The 24819-nt window shown below is 40.3% G+C and overlaps 3 protein-coding genes across 3 annotated transcripts in view; 2 read left to right on the forward strand and 1 right to left on the reverse strand.

The window, feature by feature from the left end:
- Positions 1 to 1019: 1019 nt before the first annotated feature.
- reep6 (receptor accessory protein 6) lies at positions 1020 to 7520 on the forward strand. Its single transcript, XM_085372242.1, has 6 exons — positions 1020 to 1152; positions 4474 to 4567; positions 5125 to 5263; positions 5478 to 5646; positions 5735 to 5877; positions 7500 to 7520. The coding sequence occupies exons 1-6, from the start codon at positions 1020 to 1022 to the stop codon at positions 7518 to 7520; spliced, it is 699 nt and encodes a 232-aa protein (XP_085228368.1).
- A 2775-nt stretch (positions 7521 to 10295) lies between these two features.
- lg15h19orf25 (linkage group 15 C19orf25 homolog) lies at positions 10296 to 13836 on the forward strand. Its single transcript, XM_085372243.1, has 3 exons — positions 10296 to 10452; positions 10981 to 11165; positions 13447 to 13836. Exons 2-3 carry the CDS (start codon positions 11024 to 11026, stop codon positions 13626 to 13628), a joined length of 324 nt encoding a protein of 107 aa, XP_085228369.1. The 5' UTR covers positions 10296 to 10452; positions 10981 to 11023; the 3' UTR covers positions 13629 to 13836.
- A 4046-nt stretch (positions 13837 to 17882) lies between these two features.
- apc2 (APC regulator of WNT signaling pathway 2) overlaps positions 17883 to 24819 on the reverse strand; it is a 31156-nt gene continuing 24219 nt past the window's right edge. The window contains exons 11-13 of the mRNA XM_085372469.1: positions 24403 to 24597; positions 23996 to 24210; positions 17883 to 23394 (exon numbers count right to left, since the gene is read on the reverse strand). Of these exons, the coding sequence (XP_085228595.1) occupies positions 17883 to 23394; positions 23996 to 24210; positions 24403 to 24597 (5922 nt within the window). The remainder of the gene's footprint in view (positions 23395 to 23995; positions 24211 to 24402; positions 24598 to 24819) is intronic.

Genomic DNA, 24819 nt, shown 5'->3' on the forward strand with positions numbered 1-24819 from the left:
CATTCTGAAGGAAGCTTAAATTTCCGTCGTTCTTACGCATCTTTACGGACACTAAAATTTGTACCTGACAGGGGCGCCTCCAGAATTCTTTCATAGGGGTGGCCATATGGGGACCACTAAAAATATCAGGGTGGCACGCAAAAAATAGAATTTCTCCTTTTATTATGCTGTTATCAAATATAGGTCACTTGACAGAAAAAAAAAATCCCCCCAAAAGAGAGAAAGTAAAGAATTTTATCCAGTAGACTTGCTCATTTTTCAGGAAGTGATGCCTCCAACTGGTGAGGCATCCTTTTTCTTTGTTTCATTCTTCTTTATTATTATTATTGATATAAAGCTGGCCATTTTCACATGACAGTCACTTTCAAACTTTTTTAGAACTGCATTTTTTTTTAAAGGAATAGAAATGGAGGTGCTCCAAATATGCAAGAACAAAATGTCCCTCAAAGTAAGAAGAGTCAATTTTAAATCAGGTAACTATTTCATTTGTTTTTATTTTTGATATATGGAAAACTGACATGCATAAAGGAATAATGCCACATTTTTACCAGGAAAGGTTAGTTAGTTTTCTTGAAAAACATCAGGTAAGAGTATTAAATTCCCTTCAAACCTTTGTCATGGATCATATATACAGAAACCCATGTTTATTATTATGTTATCATGTTTATTATGTTTCTTATTACACTTAAATAGTTGTTATGTGTGCTTTGGGCTTTATTCTTTTTACAATAGACTTTTGTCACTCCTCTCTGAAGTATTTTGAATTGTTCTAAACTGCACTAAAGTGTTGTGTAGCTGTGTAAAGCCTAGCTGATAATCCTGTATATAGCTTCTTCACTTTTTACTCTGTCTTTAATAAATGAAAAATATTTATAAAAAGAACTTCTCAACACCTCCTTGCGTGCTCCTCCTCCTCATTATAGCAGATTGTGGTTGTCAGAGGATTAAACTTGGCCCCGGACTCACCGCAGGCTGTTGTCCTCCGACTTCTCTGCTGTCTGAGGACCAGATTGAGGACAATGGGCCTGCTGAATATTATCAGCTCTATCAAAGACCGAGCTGAAAAGTTTCTAAATGAGAAAAATGTGGTGACGGATATTCTGGGGAAAATGGAGGAGAAAACTGGGATCAAGAAGAAGGTCATTGCTCTTGGTACGTGTGATTTAATCTTCTAGAATTATTTTTTCCCAACTTGCTGCTTTGTGTAGTAGCACATGGCTAATTCTGGATCATTCTGCTCTCGTTCTAGATGTAGTTGGTTTGTATAAAGCTTGTTGCAGGCCAGTGGAAACCTGAAGAGGATTCAGTTAATCCTCCTGTGATCAGCTACCGTCCACAACAGGAAGCTGGGAATGTTCAGGAGGTTTTCTGCTTCGTTTATTCTGCAGTTAATCCTCTGCACTGATAAATATTTTGTCATACTGAACTCAGATAAACTGGCTCTGCGGCCCTCGGGGTTTTAGCATCGTTAAGCTCCTGGTTTTGTGGCAGTGCCTGCTTCATTGTGTCCAGTTCCTTGATAGGACATGTATCACCCTGAGCTGAAAGCTGAAAGTCTTCTGTTTAGTACTTTCTCTGACTAAGCAGTGATGGGCAGAAGTCTCCTTATCTTCTTATGTTTTAGTTCCTGGATCAACTATGTTAGCAGCTTTAAAGGACTGGTTTTACCCCAGTTTGATGCTGGTCCTACGCAGAGCTTACGTGTAACTTTTTGCCTGCTGCACAGAAGACCAGTCATAAAATATCTGTGTAGGCTTCATACCAGGAGTCCTTCACTCTGAATGGGTAAATATCTACAAACACTAATGTGGTTCAGTGAAACCTGCGGGAGTCTCAAAGCTTTCTGCAGCTGTAACCTTGAATAACTCTCTCTCTTGGGGAAGACAAGATAACTCTTTATTGTTATTGCACAGTCATACGTGGCTCAATAGTACAATGAAATTGGAAAAACTGAAACTGGGACTAGTATCTTGTGTGGAACTAAAGCTGTATTTTAACACCTTTAATTAAATTCTCTGTCACAGTTTGGTTTAGACAAAAAACCCCAAACAAATTCTGATAGGACACCAGATGTTTGAGGTACCACGATAACTGGCTAATGATCAAAGCCAGTCATTGTTTACAATGATACATTATTTCATAAGCATAAAGGGCACTTTAAACAATGACAGGTGATATAAGAGAATTATAACTGCTTAGAAACAATCAAAAGAATAATCGTACCCACACTGGCAGCTCATCCAGTTTCACACGTTTGCAGCAACAAATGGAGAATCTTTTAAAAGAAACTTTGTTACAGCAAAATACACAAGACTTCACTTGTGACGTCAGATTTTATAGATTTTAAAATGTTTTCACAAATTTAGCAAAACAAAGCTAAACAACAAAAACAACAACAACAAAAAACTCCAAATAATCCCCCAAATAATCCCCCAAAAACAAATCCTAACCTTCTCCCCATCGACAGATTTTTGGTAATCTTTTGGGTATCAAGAGGGTAACAGAAGCTGAGGTTGTTAACAGGATTCTTTCTTTTGACTTTATTATACATCTTTACTGTCAGTTGTTTCCTAGACCATGTGGTCCCTAACATGGTCACAACATGTTAGCCATTTAGATGGAGGCCTGTTAATTATTTTTAGTCCTGTGTGGACATCACAAACTAATACAGATCCAAATATCCTTCTTGATCCTGGGACCCAATTCCTTTGGTGGAAGGTTGAAACTTCCGGCCTTGGAAGAGTTACACAGACTCTCAGACTGTTCTTCATATTTAATTATTTTGGGATTTATTGTCTTGTTGGGTTTCTGGTTTCAGGAATTTTAATTAGTTTGCACCATGTTACTTCATCTTCATTTCTAAAGGGCAAATCATCCAAATTAGCAAACTAAAAATGGGGTGACTGGAGCTCAGGTGGTAGAGCAGGTCACCTACTAACTGGAAGGTGTTTCAATCCCAGTCTGCTCCAGTCTGCATGCCAAATATCCTTGGGCAAGATATTAACCCCGTGTTGCTCTCCGATGCATGGATGGGAGTATGAATGTGTGTGAATGTTAGACAGTAAGCGCTTAGAAACAGCTACGAACAAAGTGCTTGTGTGAATGTATAAGTTGTGTAAAGCACTCTGAGTGCTCAAACAGAGTAGAAAAGTGCTATATAAGAACCAGTCCATTCACCATAAAAATGGCTTTTCCCTCTCAAACCGCTGCTGATTGATATATTTCCATCCAGCTTTGACAAAGAAAACCTCTGTGGCTTCAGGAGTTCATTGTTTGGCTCGAAATAAAAAACGTTTCTGCCATAAAATCTTAAAGGCAAAACCTCAGTGTGTCCATACTTGATTTGTCTACGGTCAGTTCAGTAAAGGTTATTCAAACATCACAGCGGTGTGTTCAGTGTTAACAGAAAATGGGAAGAGAACAACCACGTTGCTCTACTTCTGCCTTTCCTGCTGAATTTCTAAAGCTGTTGCACATTATATTGTTTTATAAATATGTCGACATTTTTACAAGAAAGTTTTGTTGTTTTCTAAAAATAGATCCAGATCAAACAGCGTATTTTGTTGGTAGTGTTAAAAGGGCTCTCAGGTCCGTGTGAACACAGTGATCCAGTGAGCAGGGAACAGCAGTGTATTGAGAGCACGTTGATGCTGGTGCAGTGGATTTGTAGCACATTAAGCAGGACATGATGTCAGCGTGGTGCCTGGTGCTCGCTGTCTCCCGCTCTGAGCCTTGACGTTAAAGCTGATTATCCACAGAGACAGGCAGCAGAGCAGCGCCGCCTCCATGTGTGAACAGCAACATAAGCTGATCAGAGGTAGGACACTTTTTTTACAGTACTTCCTGTCTGTCTGGCTGTCAGCCAATCAGTGAAATTTTGCTTGTTGTTCAGATTTGTTTTGATATTTGGCTGAATCGCCCACACTGTTGGCCTGTGAGCGCTGCACTCTGTGCAGAGAATATACCTTGTTATTCCTGTCTTACATGGATAACGAAACAGGTTTTACTTCCTGTTCATGATGGACATCACCTTTCTTCATTGTAAGTTATGGAAGGCTATGAAATATATGGAAATGTACATTTAGGTGGAACCACAGATCGCAATGCTGCCTCTTAGCAAGAAGAAGTCCTGAGTTTGAATCCAGTCTGGTGCCTTTCTGTGGGGAGCATGTTTCACCTGTGTTTACACGAGTTCTCTCTGGACACTCCAGCTTCCTCTCATAGTCCAAACACATGTTCATTGGATATGAAATCAAATTATGTAATGCTATGGCCCTGTTCTTTTGCCCACGTCTACATTGCTGGTCAGTAAGAAGTCTTTTGCAGGAAACACTTTCTTCTGCATGATTTTGGTTCCAAATTGGTCGAGTCTGTGCTAAACTGGCTGTTTTTTGCAATGCAGTCTAATGAAATAGACTATATTAATAAATAGCAGCAGTACATAGAAAACAAAACATCTGTGTCTTCATCCAGGTGCCGTCTCGCTGACCGGACTCTACCTGGTGTACGGATATGGTGCCTCCCTCCTCTGCAACCTGATTGGTTTTGTTTATCCAGCTTATTATTCGTAAGTTTTTATTTTTAATTTTTTCTTTTTTCTTTTCCTCGTTGTGGTAGGAAGTCATTGTCATACTCAGTGGATCCATGTGGCAGTCTCAGTATAACAACTGTGCCTACAATACACTGAGTTTTCTTGGTATTATTATCTTTTTGTGACATTTTTGGCATACAGCGATCTTTTCCACAGTATATATTTAATGATATTTGGACATTTTATGCATTTATATAAAGACATTTTACTACATTTGGAGACATTTCAAAAAATAATTTTATTAGAAATGTTCAGACATTAATGTCATTAAGCTTAAGGATGTTGTCTGGTGTGTATTCTGGTTTTGCCCTTGAAGAAGCACAACTGATAAAGATGACTTTGTCTGGATAATTTTGACATCATTGAAATTGTGACTGATTTCACTGTTAAAGTTTATGATATTTATATCTGTAATACGGTTCAGTGACTAAAGCAAATAGTCGTGTTACTGGTGCAGAGGCACAGAAGTCTTTATCATATTTGAAGGATCAACATGTTTCTCGGCTCTTTTACAATACTCCAACTTTGTGCAGAGTCAAAGCCATCGAAAGCCCGTGCAAAGAAGATGACACAAAATGGTTGACCTACTGGGTGGTGTACGGTGTCTTCAGTCTGGGCGAGTTCTTCTCTGATATTTTCCTCTACTGGTTCCCATTTTACTACGCTTTTAAGGTGAGATGACATGTAGCAAGCAATGATACATGCTAGACCCCTTTTTGGAGCATACCCTAAAGAACAAAATGCTTCTTTTAGGACGAAATATAGAAACAATATTGCATTTATATCCACTACTACCTTTTTTGAAGGGCTATGACCGTCATACTAGAATTGAGATCAGGTAAAAGGTTTCAGTGACTCCAGTAATCTCCTTCTTATGTGGTTCCAGTGTCTCTTCTTACTATGGTGCATGGCACCAATGTCCTGGAATGGCTCACAGATTATCTACAACAAAGTGGTTCGGCCTGTCTTCCTTCGCCATGAGGCCACAGTGGACAACATGGTCAGCGACCTCGGTGGGAAGGCCATGAGTGCTGCCGAGAACCTCACCAGAGAAGGTAAAACTGGCCCAGGACCACCGCTAGGGCCTTTTACAGAAGATTTAAATATGTACGTACTTCCTCTCTCGCTCTTCTCCCTCCTTAGTCCTGACCACTCTGGTGAAGAATAAAGCCATGATCATACCATCGCCACCTGTTGCTCAGTCTGAAGCTAAAAGTTTACCAAGTACATCAGGAGAAACATCCACAGCTAAAGTTGGTCCATCAGAGATGAACGAAGAAAGAAGAGTATGTAAAATACACGTTTTCACCCTTTACTCAGTCCGTTCACTTTGAATTATATCAGTGAAAGCAGCTCAGGAAACTTGCAGTCTGCTGGTTTATGTCCTCTCTATAAGCTGCTGAGTGATGTGTTCTCACTCAGAAAGCCTTGTAGCATCTCTCTTTACTGTCAGTAACCCAGCTGGGAAAACTGATCAGCAGTCCCTTCAATATAGAATCCCACTAACACTGTTTATGTAGCGGATCAGTACTTGGAGTTCAAGAATTGTTTAGATCAAGTGGCTCTGATGAAAGCTGATTTGTTTCTATAAAAGTTGTCCACATAACTTACAGAAATCCACGGTTATTAATGACACCTGTGGCTGTTAAGTGGACTCCAGTTATGATTTTGTTGCTTGTGTTTGGCTAAAGTGGACTCACAGTTGATGCTGGAACAGACCTGTCCTTCATTTACATCAAGTGTTTATGTGTTCATATAGGAGATGAGGAATAAACTCTGACCTGTTGCTAATACAGCTATCTTGTTACCTGTTCCAGCCTTTCCTGGGTTAACCAGTTTGGTAAGTCAGCTGGTTAAGTGTTAAAAAAGTAGCACAGTGTTGTACAGACAGTGAATGTGGTGTGAAGCATGTAGACCAGCAGTGCTTTTAATGGTCTGAAGCTAAAACAGACAGGATACTTTATCCTAGGTGTGAAGACCTGAACTGACCTTCTAATATTCCCTCCTCAACTTTACCTGCAGCTCTTAGTGGTCCAGAAGAAACAGAAGCACTAGAAAATGATCTGCTTAGTAGTTTTCAACATTGGGTCAGAGTAAAGATCAGGACCAGAGGGTGAACTAAAGGCCCAGTATGAGATAAATATGTTTAGAAAATCTAAATTATTATTATTATTATTATTTTATCTGAAAGTGAGTAAGTCCAGAATTACAGTCTTGCTGCAGCTCTCCTTCCACACTACCTACACCAAAGCAGAACATGTGGGTTGGATGTGTATCAACATACCATGGTGGCAGAAACTTTACACACACTCATCATTGGCATCGTCTGCATGAATCTCATGGTATTTTGGGCTTTTCAAGATTTCTTTGAATTGTTCCTCTTCCCACGGTGGAATAACTGTACACCTTGCATGTTTAAAAAAAACAACAAGAACTGGATGCACTTTGGAGTGATTTTGGATTTTCTCTAGTCCACACAGTCACATACCCCCACTAATGTTTGGTTAAATGTCCATTATCTAGTTGCACCTGGACCAGACACTTCTGGTATCCATCAGCAAGCTTTGAGCAGATATTTAACCACTCTTCTTGGCAGAATTGTTAGAGTTTATTTGTGTTTCAGTTGTGTTCATGTTTGTATTCTTCTGACCATCTGTGGATTAGTGAAAAACATTAAAATGTCCCAAACCAAGTACCCATGACATTCATGCCCATGATGAGTGTGCGTAAACTTCTGACCACAACTGTACATTCAGAGATTAATTTAAGTATTCAAATTAATCCATGAGGTTGTTTTAGGAACCCCCCCCCCCCCCCCCCCGCCCCCAAATAATTCACTTTTCACTTCCCATTTTAATGTTTTTTGTTTCTAACCTTTGGTTGTGTCTGTTATATGTCTGCTCATCAGGATGAACTCAGTGTAGACTGATGGTAAGTTACTCACAATAACAAATCAAAGTAATACAGAGGTGATAAATAACTTTCTTTCTAAAATATTTTCTGAAAGTCAAACTTCACATCCAGATATTTGTGTTCTGTTCAAACAGTTTCTACAACTGAGCTGGAGAGTAAAAAGTTAGCTTGAGGGGAGGTGGGGGATTAAATACGTCCTGTAATTGAACTTATTCAATCAGTTTTTTTTAACTATTAAAGGAGATGAACATGAAAAGGAAGCAAACAAACACTCAGTTACTTTAAATAACCAAGTAACAGGATTTAGTTTGTGTGTTGAAAACACGCCATAATAAATACATTCTATGTCTATGCTTCTTATTAACGTAATAATTATGGTAGGATTTTACTTGACAAATTAAAAAAAGAAGCAGGAAATCACAATCCGGTAAAATAATAAATGAGACTGTGTTTCTTTGCTGTTTATTCAGTTCTTTAGATAGCAGCAGAGGAAGAGGAGGAGCCTTGGTGAGGAAGAAAAGGAGGGAAAGAGGGTTTTTCCTCATCATCCTGACAGATTTCAACAGGATTGTTACCTCTGTCAAAGAGACTGATTTCCTTTTTTTAAAAATCATGTTGTAGTTGTGCAGCAGGACATTGTGAAAAGATCTTTTTACTTCTTTGTTTCAAGATTTCTGGGAACAATTCTTTTCTTCTTCTTTTTTTTAAGTTATTAAATCTTTTCTATGCAAACCTCCTGAATCTGGATTATAAATAACTCACAGAAGCTGTATTGTTGCCCTGGATTTTACTTGTTTCTACTGTCCTGATTCAGATAGAAGACCCAGAATCTAAATGTCTGCTAAAGTAAATCAAGCTCACATCCACACTTCATAAGAATAAGTCAAAAGTTCACCTTACATTTAAAGATTCTTTATGAAATAAAATTAAGTGTTGGTTTTGTTATAGGCTGGTCTGACCTAAGTTTGTGGGGATTCTACTTTTGCAGCATAACTATGGGACTGCTAGCTGGCTGGACTGTTTAGCTGAGTCTGTCAAAGTCTTTGCAGATGTGATCATTTATTTTCAGACCCGGGCAGCTAAAGACTTTTTCCATCATCTGCACTTAAATTTTTCCAAATACTTGAATGAACTGGCTTCAGCAGAAATGATTTCTGTTTTGTCTTATTTGCAGGATCTACTGTTTAGCACAACGCTTGCCGCACTGCTTTTTTTGGTGCCCAAGGATTCCAATTATTTCTCTTCGTGACTCGCTCTGCCCTCTGACTAGTTTGACTTTATTTTTTTTTATTTTTTTACTAGTTTGACTTTAGATGAGTAGCTTCTTTATTCTTCTCATAGAATAAATGACAATTTTTTTGTGTTGCCAGGGAGATCTGTTATTTAGGTGTATCATGAGCATAACAAGGCAAAAATGGACAGTACTCTAGTAATCAGAAGGTCATAGTCACATTCTTTGGGTGCAAAGAAATACGTCATGTGTTCCTGGATAATACTGTATAATCACAGTAAACAGGTGTACTAGAGTAGTAGACCTGTTCCTATTTGAGATGAATGAGATAAATGAATGCTTTTGTGCTATTGTGAGCTAAGCAGAGTCATGGAGCTGGAAATGAGATCCACTTTACATGAGAACTGTGCAGAATAATTCAATTTTCACTCTTCAGCTAAACGGCTTCTTTAATGTGTTCACATGTTTGCACATTGTTGTGATAGACTGTGACATGCTTACCTGATGGAGTTTGCACTTGACCTTTTTTTTATCATTTGTTATGTAAGTAGTTGCACACTTGACTTTGTAACAGCAGCAGTTGGCTCTGTACTTGGCTTTGCATGTTTCTCCTGTTCGTACAGTAAAATCTAACCTCACTGTGTCACACATGCTTTAGTTTATTGCACCTTCTGTTTTTATTTTTGAAATATTGCCCACATATTGTTTCTATGTGCATTACTGCCACCTTCTGGTACATTACATCCTGGAAACAAAGACAAATTACATACAGTACTTTAAGATAAAAAACAAACATTCAGGGTTTCCTATGAAAGTCTTTACAAATATCTGAAAATCTTGCCCATCCCTGCTAATGATGACAGTAAGATCATCGTTTTCTTAACACAACTCTCCTCACCAGCTCCTACCAAGCATGCAGGAAAAACTATAAAAACTCTTTGCAAACTAGCAGATTTACTGATTCGTCTTCTATCAAAAGAAAATGAATGTGCAACAGTTTAAACAGTTTCTGACATTTTTCAGCAAATGTACTGAACAACTGCTGGTTTGGTTAATATTCATATATAATTATTGCACATGTATGAAGGTGAACAACATGAGAACTCCTTCCCAGTGAAGCTAAAATATGTCCATCCCGTCATGGTTGGATTCCTCATTTAGGAGGTTGCATGTCAGGAGGTACTGTTCCAGTCATAAGAGAATACATGTTACCGGCATTTTTTTTAAAGCAAACTGTGAGCAAAGCCAAATGGGAAATGCTACACCTGAACTGAAGTGATTTTATTATTCAAGCTCTGATTCTTGATCTGATCTTCTCTTCAGTTCACTTTTTTCTCCACACAAGTCTGTTTGAATCGTGTATTGTTACGTTATTTTCAAATTCATTCTTAAAAGGACAATTTCAAAGGCTTTAATGACTTGCTGGAAAATGTTTGTGACAGAGAATTAATTTTACATACAATTTATGGTGAATCCGGCATCAAAATTCAGAAGAAGAGTTTTTAGCTTCTGACTTGTCATGTGACGCGTCCGACGTGCTGACGTGGCAGGCGGCGTACTGACGTGCGTAGGTTTAAGTTTGTTTGCTAATGTTAGCCGTATTATCAGCAGAATTAGCTTGTTTTTTTGTGCTCCTTAGTCCGGGTTAACGAACAGTGAAGACGGGGAACGACTGTCGAGACGCACTGCAAGGTTTCACCAGCCAGGACAAACTCTGGTAAGTGCTGTGCATCAGCTACGCCTAATGCAGCCGAACCCTTATTTCATAGATTCAGAAATAATATAGAACCTCTATCCAGCTAAAATAAATGCATGTGTCGTAGTTAAAAATACTTCTCAGCAATTTTCAGAATTTTTTCCAAAATTCGGCTTCAAAATATTCCACCGGTTAATTACAGTTTTATTTTTTTTTCTACATTTAGCTGCAAATCGTTTTTACAGTGATTAGGCTAGCCGCTAGCATTGCTGTGTTCGGCTCTATAAAGAGAAAGGAATGGATGAAGTTCATAAAGTACACTCTTATGATTTAGATAATTCTTGAATGACTTGCTTTAAGCCGACTTGGCGAAGAAGAACGCAGCAGTTTGGAAATATATTTAAAACGCTTTTTATTTTGCGAAAGATCCTCCACTTTTTTTCTAAATGGAGCTTAAAGACAAACAGTAATAGTTTGGTGATAAAATTGCTGTTGAACACGAGAAGCAGATTTGGACCTCATTAAATAAACTCTGTTACCCGGGGTCAGGTTTGTGTTGCATGCAAGCAGCTGGAGTTCAAACTGTAGGAGAATGAATATTGGCTCTAAAAGTAAGAAGCGGATGGTGCTGCCCAGCCGTCCTGAGCCCCCGACCGTGGACCAGATCCTGGAAGACCTCGACAGAGCTGCTCCTGATGACCCGATCTTCAGCATCCTAGAAAAGACTGGACAAGGTGACTCCACAAGGACGTGTATAGGGTGGGGATGATAGTGAGTGGCAACTTTTAAAACTGGGAGCACTGGGAAGGAGAGACAGAGAAAGAGCAAGTTTGGGATCTTTCATTAAAGCAGCATGTCAGAAGCCACAGTCACTTTTGTCACGACTGATGATGAATATAAGGGGCAGAAATTGTCATTTCACTGGCCATTGTAAGTAGCTTCTTGGTCAGGAAAAAACCCACAAAGTAAACCATTTTATATTATTTTTGAATAGTTCAGCATATTTGAAGTAGGGTGGTGTGATGTTGTCATCTACTCTTTTGTGTTTGAATCAATTTTAGTGATTTAAACTATAATCTCCAAGTCAAGCAATGTGGTTTGACGGGGTGCCACTTTGGCTCGGTGGGCGAGCAGGCAGCCACATGCACTTGCTGGGTTTGACAACAAAACACAATGGGAGTGATTTTGGGGAGACAATAACGTGATGTAATGGCTGCAAAAGTGACAGAAAGCAGTACATGCACAGGATTGGACTGAAACGTGCTAAAAGGAAGTTCATCTGTGAGTAGGGCTGCTCAATTAATCGAATTTTAATCACGATTACGATCTGGGCTTTCAACGATCATTAAAAATGACTGAGCCGATTAAGATAAGATAAGATAGAACTTTATTTTTATGTCTTTATGTCATCCATAAGGGATGCATTTGACATATGTTTAACATATTATAGCCCAACAAGTTACTTATAGCACTTTAAATATGAGCAATCGCTTTTTGGCAAATACCGGAAATCAGTTTTTGGCAGACAATCACTTTTTGGCACAACACCGGTCCATGAAAATATTGTCGGGCATAAACGGTCCATGGCGCAAAAAAGGTTGGAGACCGCTGATTAAGAGGACCCGAGGGAAGCTCGTAAAGCTAAGCAGAAGTTATTTGGAGAGGAGAGTGACTGCTGTTGGTTGAAAAGAGAGGTAAAAAAAAACTTCAGTGGTGTTGCACACTATTTTATATTATTTTTCAAAGTCATTATTCAATACATTGTTATTGTTAACCCTTTAAAGCCGGTCAGAGCAGCACGCTCAGTTTTGTGTAACTATTTTTAAATCCCTGTAGAACCCTGAACCGCTTAAGCTAGCGCAATATTTTGTTTTGCATATGAAACCGGAGGAGTTGTACTTACATCTGATGCCATCAGCTTGTCCTCGGTCACGGTTTCCTTCCACATAAATCTTTGCAAAAATTGCATAAAAAGCTCTTGCAGGAACAAAAACATAATATTCCAGAAACACGCTTTGCCGATCCGACCAGCTGTTCGTAACACTTCCCACATTAAAACAGAAGTCAGCGCGAACTATCGCATGTCGCCATTTCCTGGCCGAAACCGGAAGTGACGTCATTTTCGCGGAAATTGTAGTTTTTTACTTGTAGGCCTTAAAAGCTTATACTGGTCATGTTTGACTTTTCTGAATAGTTTCTGGGATGCTTAGAACTCAAACTGCACTGCTGGAAATAGTTTATTTTGATGCACCTGCTGTTTTCTTTGCAAATTTGCATCATAGGATTGTTTTTTCGTTTTTCCTGCAGTATATAAAAATTGGTGTATCTCCAAAATAAAACTATGAAGACACTCAAAATAAATTTCCTGTTGTTGTAAACTATTTTTTGCAACTTTTTTGTATTTAAAGTTTTGAGGGATAAGCCTCTTAAATTTATCCAAGTAGAAATATATGTAAAAAACCCAAAAACGATTTTCAATTTTTTTGTAGTTTATTGCACTTTTTTGCAATTAATGTAATTACTATGGACTTAATGCATACATATTATTAAAATATGGGCTATAACAGTTGTATAGCAACTTGAAATGCTCCCACAAATGGCACTACAGCATGTAAAAAAATAATATAAGCTCTGGCGGACTTGGTTCTATGGTAGATCTTAAAGGGTTAAATAAATATCGTCAAATAATCGAGATCTCAATTTCAGTGAAAATAATCGTGATTATCATTTTTGCCATAATCAAGCAGCCCTATCTTTGAGGCAGAAAAAGATACAGCTAATTGCATGACTCCTAATAATGTAGAAACACATTTACTGTTAGTTTAGTCATGTTACTCTCTCCCCCAGTGTTCAAGGTCTGTTAGTGTGTTTTTGTAGTGTTTTTCTAAGGTGCCGTGTATTTGACCTCTCAGGGACACTGTAGATTTCTTGCTTCAAACTTCATCCGACGCTGCTGCTTTATAGCAGATATATAAACTGATCGAAATCTCAAGGTTTACTCTGTTTCCTCCTCAGACGTGCCCCGTGCCGCAGACAGCGAGGTGGAGCTACGGTTCCAGAAGTGTCGTCGATATCTGGAGCTGAACAAGGAGCTGCAGGAGGCTCGGGACCGGCTGGTGCAGCAGAGGGTAGAGCTGAAAGCAGCAGGAGAGCAGGCAGACAGAGAGGTGGAAGAAATCAGAAGTCAACAGCTCTGATTTGACCTTCCCTGTTGGACAGACTCTCCTTGTCATTCGTGGTCTGGCTCGGTTTCACTGAAGTCTTCTCAAACTCACTGACTCGGCACAAACCTGCGCTGGTGCCACTGCGTCAGGCGCACAGCACTAGCTGACCTCTAACCCTAGAGCAGAAGTACATGATTTTGTATACCTAAGGATTGTTGGAGATCAAGACTACTTCACAATAAGTCTGATGCTGAGCAAAGCTTTAAATGTGAAGCAACATGAAGAGTTTGATGTCAATCATTACTAAATTATAATTAGTATAGTTAATGTCTGTCATGTAGCAGTTTAATATTTCACATTTTTCCAGTTGTATGTTAACTCAGATTGAAATAAATGTTGATGTAATGGATCAAGCAAAAGTGCCAGATTACATACTGTAAAGGGGAAAATAAAATGATCAGAGTTGTTTGGTTAATCGGTATCTTAAAGAAAGCAAGAAAGCACCTTGTCTTAAGAATTGTTGCCCAAATTACATTTACTGCCAGTTTGTTGTTTCTACGGGTTCCTGTAGGTCATTAAGGCTTTAATTCAAAATCAAGAAAAAGAAGGCCGTAAACCCCCCCCCCCAAATAAAGTTAAAAAAAAAATTAATGGTTGTATTTAGAGATGATGTATGTTTGACATTTGACTTTGAAAGTCATTTTTTATGAAGAAGCTGTTGTTTGAATATCATTTGCTCAGAGTTATTTTTTATAAAACGCATTAAGCTTTTAATCATCTTTGGAAAATTGCTGCTTTTCACAGTGTAACCATACTTTTTTAATACATAGTTTGGGAGATTTTGTTTACAAGTTACATTTTGTATGCAATAAAACTGCCATCAGAAGAGGGCAGCACTTTATCAGAACATTTTAGTGTTGGGTCCAAATAAAGTGAAATCCGTATAAGAAAGCTCCTACCGGCTATAAAGACACACTAACCAGTGAAACCTGACATTTGCTCAAAGCAAATTACTACTTGTTACGACTCCGGCGGTGTGGACACCCCTGACTGGACAGAACGTCGACACAGCTGTTTAAGGAAACACATCACTTTTTATTGAATGAAGACATTTAAAATGACATACGTCTGTTTTGCACGTTACCATGATACCTCTGGAGCCTTGTTCATGCTCACGATGCTTCGACCAAGTTCACAGTTAGGTTCAGACCTGCATTAAACTTGTCTCCAGTCACGCATAAACAAGGCACCAGCAGAGACTCAGATGGTATTTGTCTCCCTGCTCATCTTGTTCACACCTCATTCAGTCTGGATGGGGCTGCTAATGTGATTCTGCACCCTAAATCTGTCTTTTGAGTGTCAAACACTCAGCTAGTTTCCTCTCAGGTCTACAGTTACAAGCTCAAAAGGTTTTCACTGGATGTTCAGAAATATTTTAATCATTATGTTTGAATATTTTTCTCTGGTTAGGAAAGCTCAGATCAGATTTCTTTTTTTAACCGATTTATTATTGATTAATATTCTACTTATTTACTCAATTACTTGTTAGGTCTACATCATAAAAGAGTGAAAAATATCAAATGAAGATTAAATGTTATGTCAGAACAGGTAATTTTTTTTACATCTTATTGATGTGACTTTTCTTCCTTTGCTTTTTCATGGGGAATATGTCAAGCTAAGGATTTAACAGGTTATTTGATTTTTCTGGTTTGCTAAGTGATAAAGTAGCAAACAGCTGCACCTCTTAACTGCTCTCCTAACAGTTTAAAAGACTAAAACACTGTGACTTTCTCAGCTTTGTTGAACCACACTACTGTAATCATGTGCGCAGTGTTCTGCAGATGTTTTCAGTTACTTCTTCCAGAGCTTTGCACAAAATCCAATCGTGTTTGACACTCAAGAGATAGATTTCTGTAGTGAATCACTTTTAAAACTTTAAATTGGTGTTGGGACTTCAAAGGATTGCATTCGGAAGCTTCTTGGGTTTTATTGAAACATGCTTTGAGAACACAGTAAGGAATTATGTTTTTTTAAATTACCGGCCCCCTTAACGTAGACTAACTTTCATCCCATTCAGCTCAGCGGGCACACATGAAAGAGTGATGGTACAATTACAGAGAATATTCATCGTCTTTGTATTTTCCACCTATCACTACTTTTACAGCAATACAGTTAAGCGGATATTAACACATTATAAAGACTTCCAGAAGATGACTTCTGTGAGAACGCACGTCTGTCCACTCAAAGCCCGACCATCAGTGAAGTAGCAAACAGTACCTGAATCTAGTAGCAAACACAACGTCAGAGGCATGGAGTCGCTTTGCTCATCTATGCTGACAGCTTATATCTTTATAGGTTTTTGCAGCACAACAATACAGATGGCAGGTAACGCTGTTGTCGGGCTTTGGAGAGTATATTAACACTGAATATTATTCAGTGTCCACAATGTTAACAGGTGTGTGTATACAGTCAGTGAATATATTAGCATGCTGTCAGGGAGCGACACCAAGGCTCTTCTACCCACCACGGAGCTGTAGTATATCTGCATATTTACAATACTGATTAAGACACATTAAGAGAACTGGAAAGAGTGAAATCGTTCAGAATCTGCTGATGCTTTCTGTGGAAGATGCTGTAATATTTCTGCATGTTTGGGTCATTGCAATTTTCAAATGACAGAGTAGAACTGTTTTATGGAAATGCTCAATTTAAACTGCTATAATTCATTGCTGTAGAGTAAAAGTTTTGTATAGCAATATACATTCAGACATTCACTAAACACATGTGCAATCTGACTCGACAGCTGCGGCATGATGTCTGCTTTTATGATGCTAATAGATTGTCAGAAAGGTGTTAATGGTATTGTTCACTGTCAAGGTCATAATGGATAGTTCTTATATTTTGCCCCTCTAAGCGAATGGACAAAATGTTAGGAAGATTAACCAACATTTCACTTGAAATAAACATAATTATCACCTTTGTGTTAATGTAAAAAAAATCCGAAAATGTGTGGTATAGCTGTTGTGCAAGACTGGACAAAAATATGTTTGGTGGATTTTTAAGGTGTGAACAAGAAGTTCTGAGAATAGGACCAAGAAAATCATTTCGATTTACACTTCTGACTTTCTGTCCAAGCTCATCTTTTTGGGCATGTCCAGATAGCGTCTAATGTGGCTTTATTTGAATGATTATGTGGAAGTCCTGTCCTCGTGCACTTGGTGAGAACATTCAGTGGAAATGACTTGAAATGTTGTGCATCAAAAAGCAGGACTTTTAGAGAGATCTAAAAATGATGACCATGAATGTGAGACTGACCAATTGTAAATCAGGAAAGGTTTGTGAATTCTTTTTGGACCTTTTTAAAAGTAACTTTTTGATCACACCTTGTATATTCATGTTGTCGAGTAAGCACGCCCAAAACCTCAACATATTCATTTTCACTTTCATTTTGGTATCCAGATTTTTCAGTTTTGTACTAGTTACATTTTTATCATTTAACGCATTACAAAGGATGCCTTTGAAAAGACAACAATGCGTTGAGTTTTCAAAAAACATCCACAAAGTGTATACACACATCAGGAAATTAATAAAATAGGAAAATTCACAGAAATACAAGTGTAATATTGATCGAGAACAGCGATTTGGGGGGAAAAAAGTGCATTTGAGCAACTGGTTTCCTCGGAAATGTGGAAAACCTACTGGGCTCTGTATGTAACAGGAAAGGCTAACATCATATTCAGCTGAGCATGGAAGGAGGACTCCAAGCGATGATGTATTTATGTAAAAAATACTTTACATGTTAGTGTATTTATGTCAGTAAGAGTCTGTCAACAGTCTGCCACAGTTTGAACCTTTTTATGTAGAAGTCCAACCAAGTGATCATTCAAAAGTTTGCATAATATTGGTCTTTTTAATCGATTGTGTCCAAGAGACTGATGATATACGTGCTGAAAATTCTAATTTCTACTAGGCAATGATTATTCTACAAATACAAAAAAAAGGAGTACAAAAATGCACGTTCTCTTCATGTGAGATTTTCCTTAGAAGTGCAATAACTGACAGTTATTGGTGGTTTGTTCAGGTCAAACTTGCCTCAATGCATACATCCAACTTTGTATGAATGGTAGAAGGAAGCCATAATCAATTGCTCAGAGAAAAACTTTGATTCCAGTGAATGGTTTAAATAAGGGTCAATACCCGAGGTATGGGGACCAGCACACTCCTCATCTGTCCATCTGAGTGCTGGGTCATCTGTATCAACCAATAATCCACCAAATACCCCATGGCTCACTTTTTCCCCCCTGACTTCTCAATTATTGTCCCTACTTGGTTCTGGCTGTCTTGTAGACAGCATGTCATGGGGCTGGGGATGTAATTAAATGGAGTGACTCGTGCAGCCTTGCTTGGGGATCCCTGTCGGAAAGTCACAACTCCACCCATGTGGCTATCTGCTGTTCCAGTGGAGATGGTGCTCCTCAGAGAGCCTTCGGAATCTCCTTCCTGGAGGTTACTCCCAGAGGTGGCACTAATCTTTCTGAGGAGGGCCAGTCTTGCTACTTCCTCAGAGATCACTGGAGCTGTTTCGACTGTAGGTGAGGTACTTGAGTTGGTCTTGTTATTTGATAAATCTTCTGTCTGGACGGTTGCATCACTTGTCTTGCGGGATGCAAGTAGAATGGTTGGCAGTTTTCCTGGAAGAGCTGGTGGCTTTGGCTTTTCTCCATCAGGAGAAGGCACCAGAGGTAATGCATTTGCTGGCAGAGTACTCTTCAAGATTTGAGGTACATCTTCATCCCTGATCCTCCTCCAGGTAACTCCATCTTTTAGACGAGATGCGGACCTCTGCCCTTTCTTCTTGGTATCATCCTCACTCTTCGCTCTTCCACTTGAATCAGATGAAGAGGAGCGGAGGGAAGAACGACTGGTCACTCGGCTCAGTATGTTTATGCTTGGTGATGAGGCATGACGTTTAAAGGTGTCCTTGTCTTGCTGCTGCCTGAGTCCAGAAAGTCTTCCAGGTCCATTTCGCTGAGCCACCCTGCAGGGGCTTTCAGAGCTTGTTCTCCTAGCTGAGCGTCTTGAAGATAGGTCCCTTTCACTGGATGTTGCTCTTGATAGAGTTGCTGTCTGCTTGTGAAGGCTGGTGTTTGGCCTCTGGATTTGTTGTTTTTGATCTGGATCTTTTACTTGCACCCTTCTTGGGGGTTGCACAGCAGCCTTAAGTTCCTGACATCGGGATGAGCACAAGAAGACAGCTGAAGCTCCAGGAACTGCTCTGCGAGGTGATCCATTCTGAGATCCTGGTGTATTGCGAGCAGAGCTGTCACGTCTCAACATGGTCTTTGATTCCTTAATGAAAGTTAGCTGTCTCAAGAATCCATTGCGATCAGACTCACTGCCACTTGAATGGACAGAAGTCATCCTAACGAGATCAAACCGATTTGCTGGTACCACCCTTTTCCCATTGACCTGATTTGTTTGTCTACCAGTTGTTTGGTTTGTTACCAGTGGGGACAATGGTCTGGGTTGCCTGACAGAATTTTGCATGAAAGGAATTCGGACAGGAGACTTTTGAGTTTTAGGTGGTGGGGATTTCTCATTTTGATTCACAACAGGAGAGCGTCCTTTTCTTTCAGGAGGACTAGTAGCTGGTGGGCTACTAGCTGGTGTAGCATTCTTTTTCTGGATGGATTTGTTAGTCTGAGCTGGAGAAGTTATCTTCTTCTGTGACTGTTTGGATGGTGTTGAGCTCTGCGATGATCCAGAAGATGAACTTTTTGGTATTCTTGGAGGTGGGGTAGAGCTCCTCTTTGGCAAAGACAGTTCCATATCCTGGGGGTGGCCTAGCCGGTGAAGGCTCTTTGATCTGTGCTGCGCTAGGTTTGGATTCTTTGGAGCATCTGTTTTGGTTGGTACTTTTCTGGGAGGTGGTCTTTGTGATGGAGCCGTCTCTTTTTTCGGTGTATAAATCACTGTCCTGCCTCTGAAAACCACTGGTAAGTTTGGAACTGGCTTGCGCTGTGCAAAGTCTAAAGGTTTATTTGCCTTTTTGTCCTTAGCAAACTTTCTTTCTTTGGGTGTAAAGCTGGATGTTGACATGAATGACAGGACCGACTCAGTCTCTTCAGAGGACGGGTCTTGAGACTTTGAAGCTTGTAGTCCAGTGACCACACAGTTAGCACCTTCTTGTATGGCTCTCCATTCAACACTATTGAGGTCTGACTCTTTATCCCATGCCATGTCATCACTATCTATTTCCTCATCCACGTCCCACCCACCAGAAACCTTGTGTTTTTGTTTTTGAGTATTTTCTGCTTTCTTTTTCCTGGCAGCCAACTTCCTTCTCTGTTTGGGCATGGCAGATGTTATGCACTTTTGAAGGAGATCGTCCTCTGAATCCATGCTGACAGAGCTTGGCGAGCTTTGCTCTTCGTATTGGCAGTGAATGTTCACTGGCTTTGTTTGCTGTACTATGTTCACTGCTTTATTGTGTCTGTTCTTGTACCATATTTGTTGGGCTTTTGATTTATGATCATCATATTCAGCATCACTCAGTGAACTGAGAGAGGAGCTGAGTGAATAACAAGCCATTGATTCATCTTTTATCAGATTCTGTTTTATCCTGTGAAACCCTCTGGACTTTGCTTGGGAATTATCTGACCGGCCAATATTTGTCATGCTTCGGGAAAGATTGCTTTTGCATGGTTCTCTGAAATGTTTTCGATTCATGACCTCATTGTCATTGTCATAGAAGCTGTTGCTGTCCTCTGAAGACAATGTTGGTTGTCGGTACATTTTATTTCCTTTTTGTGAACCCATATTGATGTTACTTTCTGTGTTTTGCTTAATGACAGGCAGTTCCAGTTTTCTGATGGGGCCTTGATCTTGTCTCCTTCTTTGTTGTTTAGGAGACTGTTCACGATTTTTTTGGTTTGCCACTCTATCAGCTACCTCTTTGCTCTGCATCAGCACCTTCTGAGTGGGAACGACATGTCTGGTTGTTCTGCTCATTTGTATCTCAGGTGAGTAGTTCATCCGGTTGGGTTTGTGGAAATGTGAGAATATTCGCAAGTCTTCAATCCTCTTTGCCTCATCGTTCTGTTTGTTCATCCCTTTAGCTGTGCAGTCTTTAGCCCCCCTCTCCCTCACTGGATATTGCAGTGTTTCATCACTCAAAGATGTCGTGCTTGAGAAGTTGACAGGTGTTCCTTCTGCTGAATCAGTAAAAGATGAATCATCAAATTTTAAGTCTTTTTGAGGGATGACAATTCTTCTCCCGGGACACATTTGGGTTTTGCCATTTGGGAGCATCATGTAAACTGGAAGATGAATTGGTTTTCGGCCCTGGGAGTTCAGAATATGAGGAGGGATCGTGGTCATCAGGCAAGGTTTTACTTTTCTCAACTTTGATGGCATTGCTGAGTTGATGCATTCCTTTAAGATTTCTATGTCATCATCTGAATTGCCCTCACTGTATCGCTCCCCATTGTCATGTCCTTGCTCATCCTCCTCAGGGTTGTCGTTTTGCTGGAGCAGGGGAGTTAATTTGAGCTCTACATCTTTCTGTATGTAGTGCTCGTGTAGAGGTAGAGCACTTAAACTGGAAGCACAAGAGAAGTTCTCGGTGGGTTTTTCCACAGTAAAGTAGATCATTGTGTCCAAATCAGGAGGAAGGTTAAACCTCTCCTTAGAGTCTGCAATCTCCATGAACTTCCGCAGACTGCTTTCCCATTGCCCTGCTATTCCTGTCATCTGTGTTTCTGGCCCATTGGGCTCAACACAACATGGAGTTTTACTTCGACTGGGAGGCATGGTTTGCCCTGGGCTATCAGGAAGATCACTTGGGCTTATTGTTCCATCAATCATTTCACTGCATGGATCACTCTGAATTGAGCTGGCAATGGAAGGAGACTCAAAGCTACCCAGTGAACTGACCGAGCTACAGCGACTCATTACCAGGGGTGTCTCATGGATGTAGTTCTCAGATGAACTAGAAGGTGATCGGTCTTCAAGTATGGCAGGTGAAGCTCCTCTTAGGAACACTTTTTCCCTTTTGGCTGGACAGGGGATCTCAATGGGATTTGTCTCTTTGCTTGGGAAGGTTTTTGAATCAGTCATTAGCAGTTGACTGTCACTCAGATCCTCCAAGGTTTCATCCTCTTCAACTCTCTTCACCATTTCTCCATCTTCCACTTCAATTATTTCTAATGATGAGTCACTTTCCAGTTCATTTTCACTTTGCCCATCCAGAGCTCCATCGCCTGAGGAGAGGGAGGACAGCGAGCTACAGCGAGAGAAGCAGATTGGGGTATTTTCCACAGAATATTTCTGGACTGTCTCCATCGTTCCGATGGTTGGGCTTCGGGTTGAAGTGATTGGAGAAAATTTTGCAATACTCCCTCCTGTCATCACAGTAGGTACCCATGCTTGCCGCCTCATTGCTTGGGCAGCCTGGACATTGATAGCAGTCTTTGCTACACCAAATTTGGCTACACTCTGAATGAGAGGGACCTGTTGATAAGTAGGAGAAAGTTTTATTGAAGTCATGCTGACATCAGAGGACACTTTAGTGGATGCACTAACTGGTGTTTGTACAGGTGGATCTTGGTTCTTTTCTGTGTTTGCATTGCTGAGCTCTAGAACTTTTACATTTTTGTTTTCAGCAGAATCTCTCTCTGGAATTTCTTGCTGGCTACTCTCAATCAGGGCAGCAGGTCCTACATTAATATACTCTTGATGGGCCACTTTCAGGTCGAGCTGATTGGGTCGTTGCTGTTGCATCATTAGAGCTTTTGGTGAAGGGCGCATCTGGTCTTTGCTTCCGCAGTATCCATCACTGGTGCTGCCGCTGTTCAGACTATCTGTTGATACACTAGTATGGGCAGTTTTGAGGCGCAAGAGGGCATGGGCTCTGCTGAGCCGCTCCCTGTGGGCTAAGCTGCTTGTATCAGAGAGACGGCAGGGGGAACATGACTTTGCCCGGGCTTCATTGAGTTCATCCAGTCCATAAGGCCAGTCTGCCAGGTGGTCCTCAGAGCTTAGGCTTAAACTGTCCTCTGAGGATGTGTGCATGGTGATGTCCTCCACTAACCTGTCAATCTTGGCAACTGTGTTGGTGATCTTTTCTGCTAGCTTCTCTGCAGCAGCAGAGACCACATCATCAGGAGAAGCATGTTTCTTCTCGACAGTCTGAGGCGGGTCTACATCTCGCTCAGGCTCACTATCCCTCTTGCGAAGCTGGTTTTGCAGGAGGTTAGAGTTGGTGAGAAACATGGACAGCATGGAGAAACTCCCAGTGTCCAGGCTACTTGAGATGTTTGGAGCCTCATCATCATCAAAACAACCGGAATCAGATGCGTAATCCTTTGCCAAACTCTCGATGTAACGTAGTGGCTTGTTGAGGGTCAGGTGTTTGGGGCTCTGTTTCTCAAGGGTATCAAAGGTTTCTGCGAGATGTTTGGCATCCAACTCTGCCTCCAGAGCTTTCTGCTTCCTCATGTAGAGTGAGGGCATGCAAGACCCGGGGGATACAACCGCAGTGTCCTTATATTTAAGCGGTCGATTGGTTAGGAGGTTCCTTAAAGCTGCAGCGCTGCCCATGGCTATCATCTTGTGCTTGGAGTGGATAAGATTGCGCAGCATGCTAACTGCCCCGAGGTCCCACAGCAGCTCCTGGTCTTTTGGGCTTCTGGCCGAAAGGTTCCAAAGAGTCCCGCAGGCGTTGCTTACTATGGTCAGGCTGTGGGAGCGCAGGTGCTGCAGCAGAGTCTGGAGGCAGTTGTGGTCCCTGAGGATTTGCCTGCGAAGAAAGAAAGAATGTAGAAGGCACTTTAATAACTTTGCTATATACAACTGAAAAATCCCTCTTTTGTAGTTGTAGGTTTTTATGTTTAGTTCAGATTATGTTATTTTATACTACTGTATGGTTTCTGATCATATATCTGGTGAACATCACATTGTATCTCCTTTCTAATGCATCAACGTAATGTAATACAACAATGTCTGAATAAAATCTGATACTTTTTTCTACAAATGTCTCCAAATTTATTTTAATATAATACAGGAATAGGAGGAAGGGATCTAAAAAAAAACAGTGAATAGAAATCTAATTACAATAGAGCCCCGTTTTTAGGGGAAAATCTGCATAATTTATTAATATCCTGTTGCTGCGGCTTCTGTGCCAGCTCCTCTGTGACATCATACAGATCCATGAATAAAAAAAGTGTTAACCTGAGCACTGAGAGCAGTCTGAAGTCTAAGCAATTAGCTCACTGGGATTACTTGTACATATGCTCATGTTTAAAGTTTTTACATGAAACGTTTATCATGAACATGGATGGAAATAATTGTTGTCTGGGAACGTTAGATGAGGGTGAAACCTCTGAGTCTCATGAGCACACCTATAGTCTTCTCGTGTGGCAACCAGACTGGACACATTTCGAAGGATTCCTCCGCCGCTCTCGATGATGGCAAGTGAGTTGGTCTGACAGCGATACGTCAGTGTGCTGACCAGGAAGCCCAAAGCGCCATCCACCGAACAGATTGCTACCTTGTTGTCGATACTGTGAGCGGACAGGTTCCACAGAGCGCTCAGAAGACTCTTCAACGTTGACTCCTGCAGAACCAAAAAACACAAAAACAGGTTTCTTAGGTATGACAAGGAAAAATGGTAAAAAAACGAAAAGAAAAAAGCTTAAACTTTAAATGTTGTAATAAATTCTGTTTCATTCTGTTCCTCCAGATTATTCTCTATGATCTTCCAAAATAAAAGCTTCTCCTTCTCTGGGGGGAGATTTGTTTTCATTACCTTGGTGGCCTGCAGCGCGCAGGTCATCAGTGCAGACACACAGCCGATGTCTCGGAGGACTTTCTTACTGCTGATGTCAGCCCTCCAGGACAAGTTCCTCAGGATACTGGAGACCACCTGATGGAGCTCCTCACTGTCGGAGGCCAGCTGGGCCACCAAAGCCTGGAGACAGCTCTTCTTCGAACACAGAGTGGCCTGCAGGAGTAAAATGAATGTATTACTGTAGTGGATCAGTAAAAAGGGCTGAGCCAGATTTAAATGATGCTACTGTCAAAGTAAAGCAAGTAAAAATGATCAGAGAAAATAATAAATTAAAAAGAAAATTTAAGATTTATTTATTTATTGTGTTGACAGCAAAACTATCTGTCCTGATCAGACTTCTGTTGGGACTTTTAAATTAAAGTGATCATTCTGAAA

The sequence above is a fragment of the Diplotaxodon limnothrissa genome, linkage group LG15 (genome assembly GCF_057381915.1).
Source record: "Diplotaxodon limnothrissa isolate DT_005_m linkage group LG15, D_limnothrissa_male_GT1.1, whole genome shotgun sequence".
Taxonomy (NCBI): domain Eukaryota; kingdom Metazoa; phylum Chordata; class Actinopteri; order Cichliformes; family Cichlidae; genus Diplotaxodon; species Diplotaxodon limnothrissa.

Excerpts from the sequence above, each read along its gene's own strand:
- reep6 (XM_085372242.1), top strand. The coding sequence starts at position 1,020 with ATGGGCCTGCTGAATATTATCAGCTCTATCAAAGACCGAGCTGAAAAG. Across the intron at positions 4,568-5,124 it reads GTTTATCCAGCTTATTATTC|AGTCAAAGCCATCGAAAGCC; the intron begins GTAAGTTTTTAT and ends AACTTTGTGCAG. Across the intron at positions 5,878-7,499 it reads AGATGAACGAAGAAAGAAGA|GATGAACTCAGTGTAGACTG; the intron begins GTATGTAAAATA and ends TCTGCTCATCAG.
- lg15h19orf25 (XM_085372243.1), top strand. The coding sequence starts at position 11,024 with ATGAATATTGGCTCTAAAAGTAAGAAGCGGATGGTGCTGCCCAGCCGT. Across the intron at positions 11,166-13,446 it reads CCTAGAAAAGACTGGACAAG|ACGTGCCCCGTGCCGCAGAC; the intron begins GTGACTCCACAA and ends TTTCCTCCTCAG.